Source organism: Alosa pseudoharengus, unplaced genomic scaffold (genome assembly GCF_046254945.1).
Source record: "Alosa pseudoharengus isolate Yale_2024_CS ecotype anadromous, Long Island Sound unplaced genomic scaffold, YU_APseudo_1.1 YU_APseudo_1.1_scf_15, whole genome shotgun sequence".
Lineage (NCBI taxonomy): Eukaryota > Metazoa > Chordata > Actinopteri > Clupeiformes > Clupeidae > Alosa > Alosa pseudoharengus.
In genome coordinates this window covers 35,104,840-35,117,339 of record NW_027468620.1, presented here as the reverse complement: position 1 = coordinate 35,117,339, position 12,500 = coordinate 35,104,840, and the positions used below count along the sequence as shown (strand labels likewise).

The 12,500-nt window shown below is 43.4% G+C and overlaps 2 protein-coding genes across 2 annotated transcripts in view; one reads left to right on the top strand and one right to left on the bottom strand.

Annotated features, from left to right (window-relative positions):
• Nucleotides 1-660, top strand: part of st3gal7 (ST3 beta-galactoside alpha-2,3-sialyltransferase 7) — a 23,571-nt gene extending 22,911 nt beyond the window's left edge. Inside the window, exon 7 of the mRNA XM_076286305.1 lies at nt 342-660. Within this exon, the coding sequence (XP_076142420.1) occupies nt 342-578 (237 nt within the window). The 3' untranslated portion in view covers nt 579-660. The remainder of the gene's footprint in view (nt 1-341) is intronic.
• Nucleotides 661-761: 101 nt separating this feature from the next.
• The window catches only part of hps1 (HPS1 biogenesis of lysosomal organelles complex 3 subunit 1), a 24,745-nt gene continuing 13,006 nt past the window's right edge, over nt 762-12,500 (bottom strand). The window contains exons 11-18 of the mRNA XM_076286304.1: nt 11,758-11,937; nt 10,335-10,411; nt 7,796-7,924; nt 7,497-7,561; nt 6,915-7,060; nt 4,689-4,802; nt 3,118-3,200; nt 762-2,950 (exon numbers count right to left, since the gene is read on the bottom strand). Coding sequence (XP_076142419.1) covers nt 2,788-2,950; nt 3,118-3,200; nt 4,689-4,802; nt 6,915-7,060; nt 7,497-7,561; nt 7,796-7,924; nt 10,335-10,411; nt 11,758-11,937 — 957 coding nt within the window. The 3' untranslated portion in view covers nt 762-2,787. The remainder of the gene's footprint in view (nt 2,951-3,117; nt 3,201-4,688; nt 4,803-6,914; nt 7,061-7,496; nt 7,562-7,795; nt 7,925-10,334; nt 10,412-11,757; nt 11,938-12,500) is intronic.

Genomic DNA, 12,500 nt, shown 5'->3' with positions numbered 1-12,500 from the left:
TGTGTGTGGTGGTGTTAATGCTTGTTTACCGTGTGTGTGTGTGTGTGTGTGTGTGTGCGTGTGTGTAGATGGTGCCTACTCTGGGTGTGTGTGTGGTGGTGTTAATGCTTGTTTACCGTGTGTGTGTGTGTGTGTGTGTGTGTGCGTGTGTGTAGATGGTGCCTACTCTGGGTGTGTGTGTGGTGGTGTTAATGCTTGTTTACCGTGTGTGTGTGTGTGTGTGTGTGTGTGCGCGTGTGTGTAGATGGTGCCTACTCTGGGTGTGTGTGTGGTGGTGTTAATGCTTGTTTACCGTGTGTGTGTGTGTGTGTGTGTGTGTGTGTGTGTGTGCGTGTGTGTAGATGGTGCCTACTCTGGGCGCGTGTGCTGCAGTGCTGGCGCTGCAGGTGTGTGATCAGGTGAGTCTAGCAGGCTTCGGTTACGACTTGCAACATCCTGCCGCTCGCCTCCACTACTACGAGACGCTGCGCATGGGCGCCATGGAAACACAGGTGGTTCATGACGTAAGGGCGGAGACTCAATTCCTACGGCAAATGGTGAAAGCAGGCGTCATCAACGACCTCACTGGAGCAATCTGATTTGCTTACTGCCTCATACCAATATTATTATCAGAGATAATATTAACATGCAAGCACCCATCTTTCTCCCCCGCTCTTAAACACACACAAACATACACACTCAGACACAGAACTTCAGACACACACACACTCAGAATTGCACTCCAACACACACACATGGACAAACTTTGGGATCACCGTGGACAGGATTTTAAAAAAGTGGTTTATTAAAAGTGATTTATTAACAGGAAGTTGTGCCACATCAGGGAAACACACAGACTGTTTGCCAATGACAAAATGAGACTGAAAACAAAACACTTGTGTCCACTGTTATTTGCACATTTGTTAAATTACGTATGTGTGTGTGTGTGTGTGTGTGTTTTCATCTGGATCTGGATTGTGGTCATTAAAATATGCCAAAAAGCCACACTTTGTCTTAATTTTATGAATTAACATACAAAGAGAATGCACACCACACACACACACACACACACACACACACACACACACACACACACACACACACACACTCTGAGAGAACATACGCATGAGCACATACAACTACAGTGTATACATTGCATGGGACACATCCAGTGTCACTGACCAAATACTCCACATGGTGTGTGTGTGTCTCTAGAGGGATGCGGGAGGCAGGGATGAGAAATGGTTCAAAGAACGAAAACCGGAATAAAACCAATTTCACTTGTTCCGGAGTGAAAAACGCTATTTTCAATTTTAGAGAACCGGTTAATAACGGTATTTATCGTTCTGATTAACCTTTCTCTGAATATTATTCCATATACCTCCATAGGCTTGGAAAGTCACCTGCCCACAAAGTGTTCCCCAGACCCCTTATAGGATGAATTTAGTCACATTTTATGAATCACTGTCTCCCTGTATAATAGGCTACAGGCCTATTATGAGCTGATAAAAAGAATTTTCATGTAACACTATCTAAGTGTCTTTTCCAAGTATGTAGCCTATAGCAACGTCACCTATTATCAACCGTCCCGTATTTCCAACCTCTTATGTGTATGTGTCACTTAATATTAATTTCTATACAAACCAAGACGGCGGATTCCTAAAGAAACTCAAGAACCCACTCCATAAGTGTGTCTAAATTAGCTATGTACCAAAAAGTACATTTTATTGTGACTCGAAGAGCTGTAAACAGTGTCGTAAAGCTGCGTATACAAATCCACTTGGAGCTCCAGTGGAATTTTGATTTGCGACGAGAATTCCTTGGTCTAACCGTTGATGTGCCGTGAGAAAGGTTGGAAATAGGCACCCACCTGCCCAGCACTAAACTCCGAGAGTGGTAAACAAAATCGGATATTTCAGGCAGTAAAAGCCCCGGTAAGAACCAAACTAGATTTTGTTCAAATCTGCACACCTATGTCTACTGAAAAATGTAAGGTTCTTTTATCGAATGTTATTTTTAAGTATTAAAAAACATCGTTGTTTTAGAATTTTCGAACAAAATGGTCGGTAATTGGTGGTTTTATGATAAATAACTAAAACATTGTGTGAAATAACATATGCTACCAGAGACACTAGGAAAATATCTAGGCCTAGTGTCACGCAGTTGGTAGCACCACACATAGGCTAGGCTATTACAGGGCTTAAAGCAACAAAATGTTTTGTGCCTGAAGTTAGGCTATCACACATTTTTGAAGAATTGGCTTCTTTCAAATCTCACCCCATGCCTGAATTATGGCACAATGATTTTAACAGTTAGCCTTGATATCTACCATGCTTTGATATAAGCTTTAAGGCTGTTGGGCAGTAGTATTGTGCCACCGGCCATAAAATGAATTTGTAAAAGCAGTGTCTTTTTTAAAGGAACGTTATAAACTGTTCTTCTCTAACCGGTTACCATTTAAAGTAACATTATTAACTGTTATTCTCTAACCGGTTACCATTTAAAGGAACGTTTATTAACTTTTCTTCTCTAACTGCTTACCATTTAGAGGAACGTTATTAACTGTTCTTCTCTAACCGGTTACCATTTAAAGGAGCGTTATTAACTGTTCTTCTCTAACCGGTTACCATTTAAAGGAGCATTATTAACTGTTCTTCTCTAACCGGTTACCATTTAGAGGAACGACCTCGGAACACTGGAACAGGAACGAGAACAAACCGAAAAAAAGCCATTCTGTTTTCAGTCCCTGGTGTGTGTGTGTGTGTGTATCTACAGCAGGGAAATGTGGAAGGGTGTGTGTGTGTGCTTCTAGAGCAGGGGAATGCGGGAGGGCTCCCAGAGCTTGCGGGCCAACTGGCTACAGTGTTGGAGCACATAGTCGCTGGGGATGACGCCCAGATGGACAGTCAGCAGCTCATAGCACTTCACCACCTCACTGGAGTGGGTCTTGCTGTAGTAGCGCAGCAGCTTCCTGCAGGGGGCAACAGAGAGCCACAGCACTGTCAGCAGCAGCATTATGTAAATTATAGTAATCCCATGATATTCTCACTTGTAGCAATCCCATGTTAGTCCCACCTGTAGTAACATTATAGTAATCCCATGATATTCTTGCCTGTGGTAATCCCATGTTAATCTCACCTGTAGTAATCCCAGGCCAGCATTCCTATGGGGGCGGAATCATCAGGCAGGCTTGGGATGTCCACCACCTCCAGCTTATAACCCTGCAGGAGCACAGTTGTGTCACGTGCACATCCGTTTGTGTGTGTGTGTGTGCATGTGTGTTAGAGCTTAAATCAAAAACCAAAAAATCAAGCCCGACCCAACCCGAGCCCGTGCATGTTGTGCCCGAGACAGACACATTAACTGTAATTATGAGCCCGAGCCTGATTTAAACCTGACATTTTTTAAATACGTGGGCCATTATAACTGACGTTCTCAACTACAATTCCGAGTTGTTTGAGCTACAATAATATGTTTAGAATTATCTTAATGAATAATGCAACGGAGGACGAAGCATGTAAACTATGTTTGTTTATTCAGAATGGAATGGATCGCAAATAAATCCGAATGAAGAAACTAAGGCCTAAGCCACTTACAACGTAAAATTATGTCCCTGCAGCAAAACTCAACGCATTTCTCTGTGAGGGCTTGCCTCGCTCTCAGGTGTATGCTTGGAGAAGTGACAAAAGAGGACATTGAAGGCTGACTATCATTATTTCTGCCATGGCAAGCCTGCTTCATGTGTCTATTCATCTCAAAGTTAATCTTTGCTGTCATAGGCGAACATGGTGCACACTTAATGCACGCGACAAAGCATACCTGATGCATACCTCCGACTTTCCTCCAAACTTGCTCAGTTATTTGTCCTGTTTTTATTTATTTCTTTACATCTTCAAGCTTCACGTTGCACTTAAGCTACACAATACAGCACAGCAGGCCCGGTGTGATGCGTGCGAGTGGAGAAGCTGCGCATGACACGTGTTGCGCAGATGACTTTGTAACTTTGTACCTAACTTGTCTAACTGTACACATTTGTTACTTAGGCCTACTTTGCTAAATATATATAATATCTGTGACTATGGCATAGCTCCCCACCCAAGTAGGCTAATGATTAAAAAAAAAAAAAAAACCCACAAATGCTTGATCAAGGACCTGGCTGGCCCGGCCCGAGGATAGTGACTGGAAATATCGGCCCGACCTGGACCGCAGGCGTAGCCTGGTCTTAGGGTGTTAAGGCAGTCATTCGGTGCGGAGTTTAGGGTGTTAAGTCATTCGGTGCGGAGTTTAGGGTGTTAAGTCATTCGGTGCGGAGTTTAGGGTGTTAAGGCAGTCATTCGGTGCGGAGTTTAGGGAGTTAAGGCAGTCATTCGGTGCAGAGTTTAGGGTGTTAAGGCAGTCATTCGGTGCGGAGTTTAGGGTGTTAAGGCAGTCATTCGGTGCAGAGTTTAGGGTGTTAAGGCAGTCATTCGGTGCGGAGTTTAGGGTGTTAAGGCAGTCATTCGGTGCAGAGTTTTTGTGACTTTTTGACAACCCTTTGCGCCTCACATTTTCACCACTTCTGATTTAATAAATTGTGAATTGTTGAAACTCCCCATCCCCCCATTCTTGTGATCCTCTCACCATGTGAATGTGTGAGTGTGTACGTTGTGTGTCTGCGTGTGTGTGTGTGAGTGTGCACGTTGTGTGTTGCGTGTGTGTGCATAGCTTACCGTCTCATTCTCAAACCAGAGGAAGTAGCAGAAGTAGTAATCTCCATCCCGTTGTGTGACAGTGGTGTAGCCTTTCTGCAGGTAGCGTCGCGCCGTGCCAACTAGACTCCACACCTACACACAAACACACACAGGCCTTTGCCTTCATTGGCTACACTACTATCAGAAACTTCACACTCTGATGAAGTATGAAGACTTTGATCCCCAAACTGCTGGCTGGTACTGCTTCGGCTACTATGCCAAATCGGTTATGTTAGGTAGCTGCCATTAGCCAAATTTGCTAAGATTAGCAATTATATTGGGCTGCTAGTTATGCTAGGTAGCTGCCATTAGCCAAATTAGCTAACAACTGTTGGTTTTAGCTGCTAGTTACCCTAGATAGATGCCATTAGCCAAATTAGCTAACAACTGTTGGTTTTAGGGACTGTACGATATTTAGCGCGGGGGGGGGGGGGTTGGTAGTTTGGGGTGCGGTCGCCAGACGATCGGGTTAAAAATGTTCAAATTTTTTTTTCCAGGGGCCTCCCCCCGGCTCAAAAAAAATCTCCTAGGCCCTCTCCCCTACGTGAATCCAATAAAACTGGTCGAAAAATGACGTTTACAAGGTTAAAACGGCCAGCAAATGTCATAAGCACACATACTGTACACACACACGGGTAGGCTACACCACCAGTGTTGCGCGGGTTTGGTCACAAGCGGCCTGCGGTCACCCGATATTTTAATCAACCCGACCGCAACTCGGACCGCAAATATTAATTAGGACAAAATTATACCCGACCCGCGATCCGACCCGCTTATTTACAAAATGTGTGCTTTTGGTTATAGCCTGCATGCAGTGTGACAGTAGTCCATTTCTGTAAAACAAACTTATTTGTTATAACAAATTTATTTGCGAAACTTTATGCAGTAGAACTACACGCAGTAGGCATGCAGGACATAATGTTTGCGCAGGAGAGAGAATGAGAATAAGAGCGCAAGCACGCTCGCAACCACCAAGGATTAGAACACTAGGATAAGATTTGGCCATGGACATACATCTTTCTTTCGAAACCGAAATGGTGAGGCAAGGTAGGCAAGAGAGATAGGCCTACATTGCTGGTCAAAACGTTAGCGTAAGAACTGGTTTAAAATGCTGAATGAAGCACTATGCTTTACTAAAGCACATCCACTGTTTAAAGTCACAAACACAACGAACTAAGGTAACTTTTATGCATGCGCAAACCTATACATACCGGTAGATATGGCTGTGTAGTCTGTGCCATAACATTTATTCCTGCAGGCTGCCCGTTTCGGCTGTCATACTTTTAAATGGCTTCGCAAGAAGTAGGCCTACATAGACCATAACTTGTAGCCTACTACTGTCATCTTCTTTAAGAACTTTTCCCAATATTTCCCATAGCCTATATCGCTTTTCCTGAAGGGGTGTCTTTATTATTTTAACTCGCATCTTCAGCTTCTTTACTGTTGACTACTGTATTGATGCTTTACTGTATTGATGCTAGCCTTCTCGTGATATTTTAAGTAGGCCTATTTGTAGAAAATATATATTTAATTAATTTTAACTGACCCGCCCGCAAATGACCCGAATATCATTAAAATATTTTGTTTATGACTCATAACCGCGGGTGACCTGCAAGCTTACGAGGGGGGTTGTGGGAGATTCAGGTAGGGTTGCGACTTTTTGGACTCGCCCACTCTGTCAAAGAGACGTGAATCATGTTTTGGCCTACAAACCTTTTAAAATATCGAAAACGGTCAGAGAAAAAAAATATCATGGATCAGGAAAAAAATAATTTTCCTCGGCCCTCCCCCCAGGCCAAAAATTTTCTCCTGGGCCTTCCCCTAAGGCTTAAAAAATTCTCTTAGGCCCTCCCCCCCGGTAAATATCGTACAGTCCCTTAGCTGCTAGTTATACTAGGTAGCTGCCGTTAGCCAAATTAGCTAACAACTGTTGGATTCAGCTGCTAGTAATGCTAGGTGGTTGCCGAGTACAACACTCATGTTATATAGTTATAGGCCTACACTCCAAAGTGGACAGGACACAGGACACCCCTGGTCATGACTGTGACGAAATCCATGAGGGGTTTATTGTGGTGAGATTGTCTTTGTCTCTCTCTCTCGCACACACACACACACACACATACACACACACATACACAAACACACACACACACACACTCACACAAACACACACACACACACTCTCTCACACACAGCCAAACACACCTTGCTCTTGATGTAGTGTGCCAGCGGTCCCTTGCCCAGCTCTGAGCTGGCACGCTCGCTCATGTTGAGTGACGGAGCGATCATCTGACCCACGGCCCGGTCCACGTAGATGAAGTGGATCAGACCAGGGAACTCCTCAAGGTAGGTGACACACACGTTAAGGACACACACACTACATACTGTATATCAGACCAGGGAACTCCTCAAGGTAGGTGACACACACGTTAAGGACACACACACTACATACTGTATATCAGACCAGGGAACTCCTCAAGGTAGGTGACACACACGTTAAGGACACACACACACACACACAAGGTAGGTGACACACACGTTAAGGACACAAACACACCAGCGAACTCCTCAAGGTAGGTGACACACGTTAAGGACACACACAATACATACTGTATATCAGACCAGGGAACTCCTCAAGGTAGGTGACACACACGTTAAGAACACACACACACTACATATTCTTGTAAAATGTATCAGATTCACCCCACACACAAACATGGAGGAGAATGCTCTTTCTTTCTTTCTCACACACACACACACACACTCAATAGTGCTGGTAAGGATATGACACCATGGTTATGTTTCTCTTGCTTTTGACCAGTAGGAACTCCTTCCAGTCCATCAGCTTGTCTCTGAGGAAGAGGAGGAGAATGAAAAGCCATGGATGTGTGTGTGCGTGCATGCATGTGTGTGTGTGTGTACGTACTGCACCATAATGAGACCTCTGTCTCTGGGGGAGAGTCTCTGGGTGCTGTGTGTGTGTGTGTGTGTGTGTATAGTGAGGGCTATGTGTGTGTATGTATATAGTGAGGGCTCGGTCCTGGAAACTGGGGGAGAGTCTGTGGGTGCTGTGTGTGTGTACATACTGCACCATAGTGAGGGCTCGGTCCTGTAAACTGGGGGAGAGTCGCTGGGTCCTGCAGCCCTCGGACAGAAAACACTGTCTGAAGACCCCACACAGCTGGGTCCGTAGCTTCTTACAGGAGGACACCAACCTACAACACACACACACACACACACAAAGTACTGTTGGGCACCAACTTACAACTAAGTGGGAACATTCGGCATCAAACAATGAATCCAAAGTGGATGTGAATAATGTCTGATTTCCTACGATCTCCCACATGCAGTAGGCCTAATGTGCGACCTTTAACTGTTGACATTTATATACCGTACATACAAAATAAAAAAAATTTAGCCTCGTTATTATTATTATTATAAGTGGATGTTATTTTGACAACATAGGTAGCATTTTGACCATTTTGTTCATAAGAGTGAAACAGGAGCTTTTCATTCAGATGGCGCTGAGATAATGATTTGCATTTATCATGACTAAGCATTTAGAGTGAGTTACACGTTTCCAGAAATGCACTTACTGTTGTGCAAACGTTAATGATGATTTAAGAAATGCACCAAAGCGACTGGGGAAAAACTGTAAAATGTGCATCTCCACAGCAGAAATGGACATACTTACAGCCTGGTACTGTAAAATGGGCATCTCCACAGCAGAAATGGACATACTTACAGCCTGGTACAAAATATGGTTTTGGGCTCTAAAAGTCCTTTCCCCGTTCATGACCACAGTTCATACCGATTCGGTACGATTCGATGCGTTGCGATTCAATGCAATTCGATGCAGTTCAAGAATGGAAAGCATTCTGAAAGATTTTTTATAATTTGCTCAAGGTGCACATTCATTTTATATTATCAATTATCATGGTCATGGTTGTCAATTAGGCAACAAAATGTGTGAATATGATTATCTAAACTGAGGTTTGTTTCATATACTGTATTGAAATTAAAAAAGAATAGTCTACATTTCAGTCAAGCACAGCAGCCAAATACAACATAAAAATACATTTTTATAGACTTTAGGTTATAGTTATATTTGATTGTTTTCATGGAGCTGTAGCCTTGTTGAGGTAAGACAATACCGAAATAAAATAAAACAGTGCTTAAGACACTCTTGGCCTTTTCTCATATAGGCCTAGCCTACCCTACAAGAATAAAATAGGCCTACAAATCAATGAACTCTCTGGGCTTATTTTGTTCCAACAGTAGACCTAATGCAGAAACCTAAAATGCCACAAGTCTGAGTGAATATGAACAAAATCATTGGCTAATAATTTATGCATCGTTTTAGCAGCAAGGGCCAAATTATTATTTAACATTAAGGAAATCCCTTCATCAAAGGTAAGGCTACTCTACAGACTATCGTTGCTGTTTAGGAATGCTATAAGTGCTTAATTTCGCGCTGGATTTCGAAAGACAAAAGCCGACCGAGTGCAAGTTGTCACATGGTTAAGTTGCAATAGATGTATGGGTAATGAGGTCATTTGACAACTTTGGGCAATGAATGTAACCAAAAACGAACTGCATTACCCACAATTCCGTGGAACGTATAGTTTCAAAACGGAAGTTTTTTTTTTCGGAAGTGGGATGAACGCGCTGCTTGGAACATAAATGAGTCTGAGCGAGCAGAAAAGGTTGTGCACCGATTTATAACAAGTAAATCGATATAACGACCGGTTCATTTCAGTTTTTTTCCGATACGGGGCTTCACGTATCGATGTAGCCGTATCTTACACGTTAAAAACGGATACCGATACATATCGGTTAATCTTTACACCCCTAGTAGGTAGGATTGGTGTGTAGGTAGCATTGGTGTGTAGGTAGCATTAGCATTGGTGTGTAGGTAGCTAGGTAGCATTGGTGTGTAGGTAGCATTAGGATTGGTGTGTAGGTAGCATGTAGCATTGGTGTGTAGGTAGTGTTGGTTTGGTGTGTAGGTAGCATTGGTGTGTAGGTAGCATGTAACATTGGTGTGTAAGTAACATTGGTATGTAGGTAGCATGTAGCATTGGTGTGTAGGTAGCATTAGTTTGGTGTGTAGGTAGCATTGGTGTGTAGGTAGCATGTAGCATTGGTGTGTAGGTAGCATTGGTGTGTAGGTAACATTTGTGTGTAGGTAGCATTAGCATTGGTGTGTAGGTAGCATTGGTTTGGCTTTTTATTGCTTAGATTTTTTAGTTAGCGAGAAATAAACGCTGCACTATCCAATAATACCGTCACTATAACAACAGCATCTGATTTGAGTGTGTCTGTCAGCTACTTACTCACACTAATACTCGCACACATACACAGACCAAAGTGTATACACACACAAACAAACACACACGCACACACATTCTCTCTCTTTCACATACACTCACACACACACACACTCTCTCTCTCTCTCTCACTCACACACATACACACACACACAAACACACACATTCTCTCTCTCTCAAACATACACTCACTCTCACACACACACACACACACACACACATTCTCTCTCTCTCTCTCTCTCTCTCACACATACACTCACTCACACACACACACACACACACACTCTATACTCACTCTCTACTGAGTCCAGGTCCTCCCCTGCTAAAGGCTCGGTTCTTAAACTCTACCCAAGCATTCTGCAGTAGTGATGTCTGTCAGAGACGAGACAAGACAAGAAGAGAGTTTTACTCCAACACACACACACAAAGGCTAAACAATCACATACACACATACACACTAAACATTCTAACACACTAGGGCTGCAGCTATCGATTCTTTTTGTAATCGATTAATCTAGCACTTTATCGATCGATTAATCGATAAACAAATAATGCATAACGAAAATTACATGGCTGTAAAATGATTAAGCAATTGGCACAGCGGTATTTATTCTAACTCCAACATTTGGCTCCAAAACTAAGCCCATTTATTGCAATTTACCCATTTAGTGTTTATAAGTGCCAGTGCCAACAATTAAACAATGTTCAAAATGCTCTCTGTAAAATTGCAGCCTCTTGTGCATGACTTAGCTGGGCGAACAAAGCTGTCCATACTATGTTGTGAAGTGCTGGGAGGGAGAAGATTAAGCAATTTAATGTATTAATATGCACAACGTCATGCTGTAATCTAGACCTGACATCAAAGTAAATATCTGTTTTATGTAGATTTCTACACCTGCAGCATTTACCATTAGGCTACTAACAAATAATTTTACCATTTTCCAGGCTATTAAAAAATAATTTCTGGGGTGAGCCTATTTGCCATGGTAACCTAGCAACCTGTGTGTGTGTGTGTGTGTGTGCAGAAGATGAGGGTGCATGCATGTGTGTATAAGAAGGGGTTCTTTTTTAGGCATACTGTCTTGCAATTAAACGTGAATACATTTACTACTTAAAAACATCAAAGCTAAACATTATATCACGACATCGCTACAAATACAGTATGTGATTAAAATCAGCCAACATCAATGTAGGCTATAGGCTACGTAGATAGATGATAGATAGGCTAGATAGATAGCCTACTTTATTGACGCTTGGTGAAACAGCATGGAGTGGATGTTTTCGGCTCAGATGCTTGTTCTTTTCCTTTTTGAGTATGTAATGATCCCAAAACTTCTCTGCCATTTCTCCGCCATCGCGCCAGCTAAATTCAGAATGTATCATGATTCACGCGCTAGTGGTGTGCTTCCTGAACAACGGTCCGTGTGGAACAATCAGATCCCTGCGCGTATAGTGCACGTCATAGGAATTTAACGAGGAGTAATTTTTGTAATTGAGTTATTCGAGTAACTCGATGAATCGTTTCAGCCCTATAACACACACACAGGCAATCACACACACATACACAGTAAACAAACATAGACTAAAAAAATATCAAACACACACACACACACACACACAGATACACACACACTACACAACCACACACATACACACACACACACACACACACACACACACCTATCGTGCATACACTCTGCCATTTCTCAGAGGCCAACCTGAATCTCACTGTTGCCTAGCGCCTTGATGAACTTGTCCATCTTGCTGCGGAGCTCCTGGATGGGGGCGTGGCCTCGTAGTGGCACCGGGCCCTCCTTGCTGTCACTCAGCCTCTTCTCCAGCTTAGTGACCGTTTCCAGGAAGTGGTAGATGGACATGGCCATGTGACTGCTGGGAATCTGCCACGGGTCACACACACACACACACACACACACCACACACGCACACACCGCACACACACACACACACACACACCGCACACCGCACCACACCACACCGCACACACCACACACAGAAAAAAGGGCATTAAAACTCGCTCTGCCTGTTTAAGATGTTCTCAAATGACAGAAATAGCATCAGTTTGGGAAGAAAGAACCATTTTGATGTCAGTGTGCATGTGTGTATGTCTCTGTGTGTGTGTGTGCGTCTCTCTCGCTCTCGCTCTCTCTCTCTGTGTGTGTCTGTGTGTGTCTGTGTGGGTTCGTGTGTGTGTGTGTAGGTGTGGGTGCGTGTGTGTGTGTGTGTAGGTGCGTGTGTGTGTGCACATACATGTGTGTGTGTGTGTGTGTGTGTGTGTGTGTAGGTGTGGGTGCGTGTGTGTGTGTGTGTGTGTGTGTGTAGGTGTGAGTGTGTGTGTGTGTTTGTGTGTGTGTGTAGGTGCGTGTGTGTGTGCATGTACATGTGTGTGTGTGTGTGTGTGTGTGTGTGTGTGTGTGTGTGTGTGTGTGTGTAGGTGTGGGTG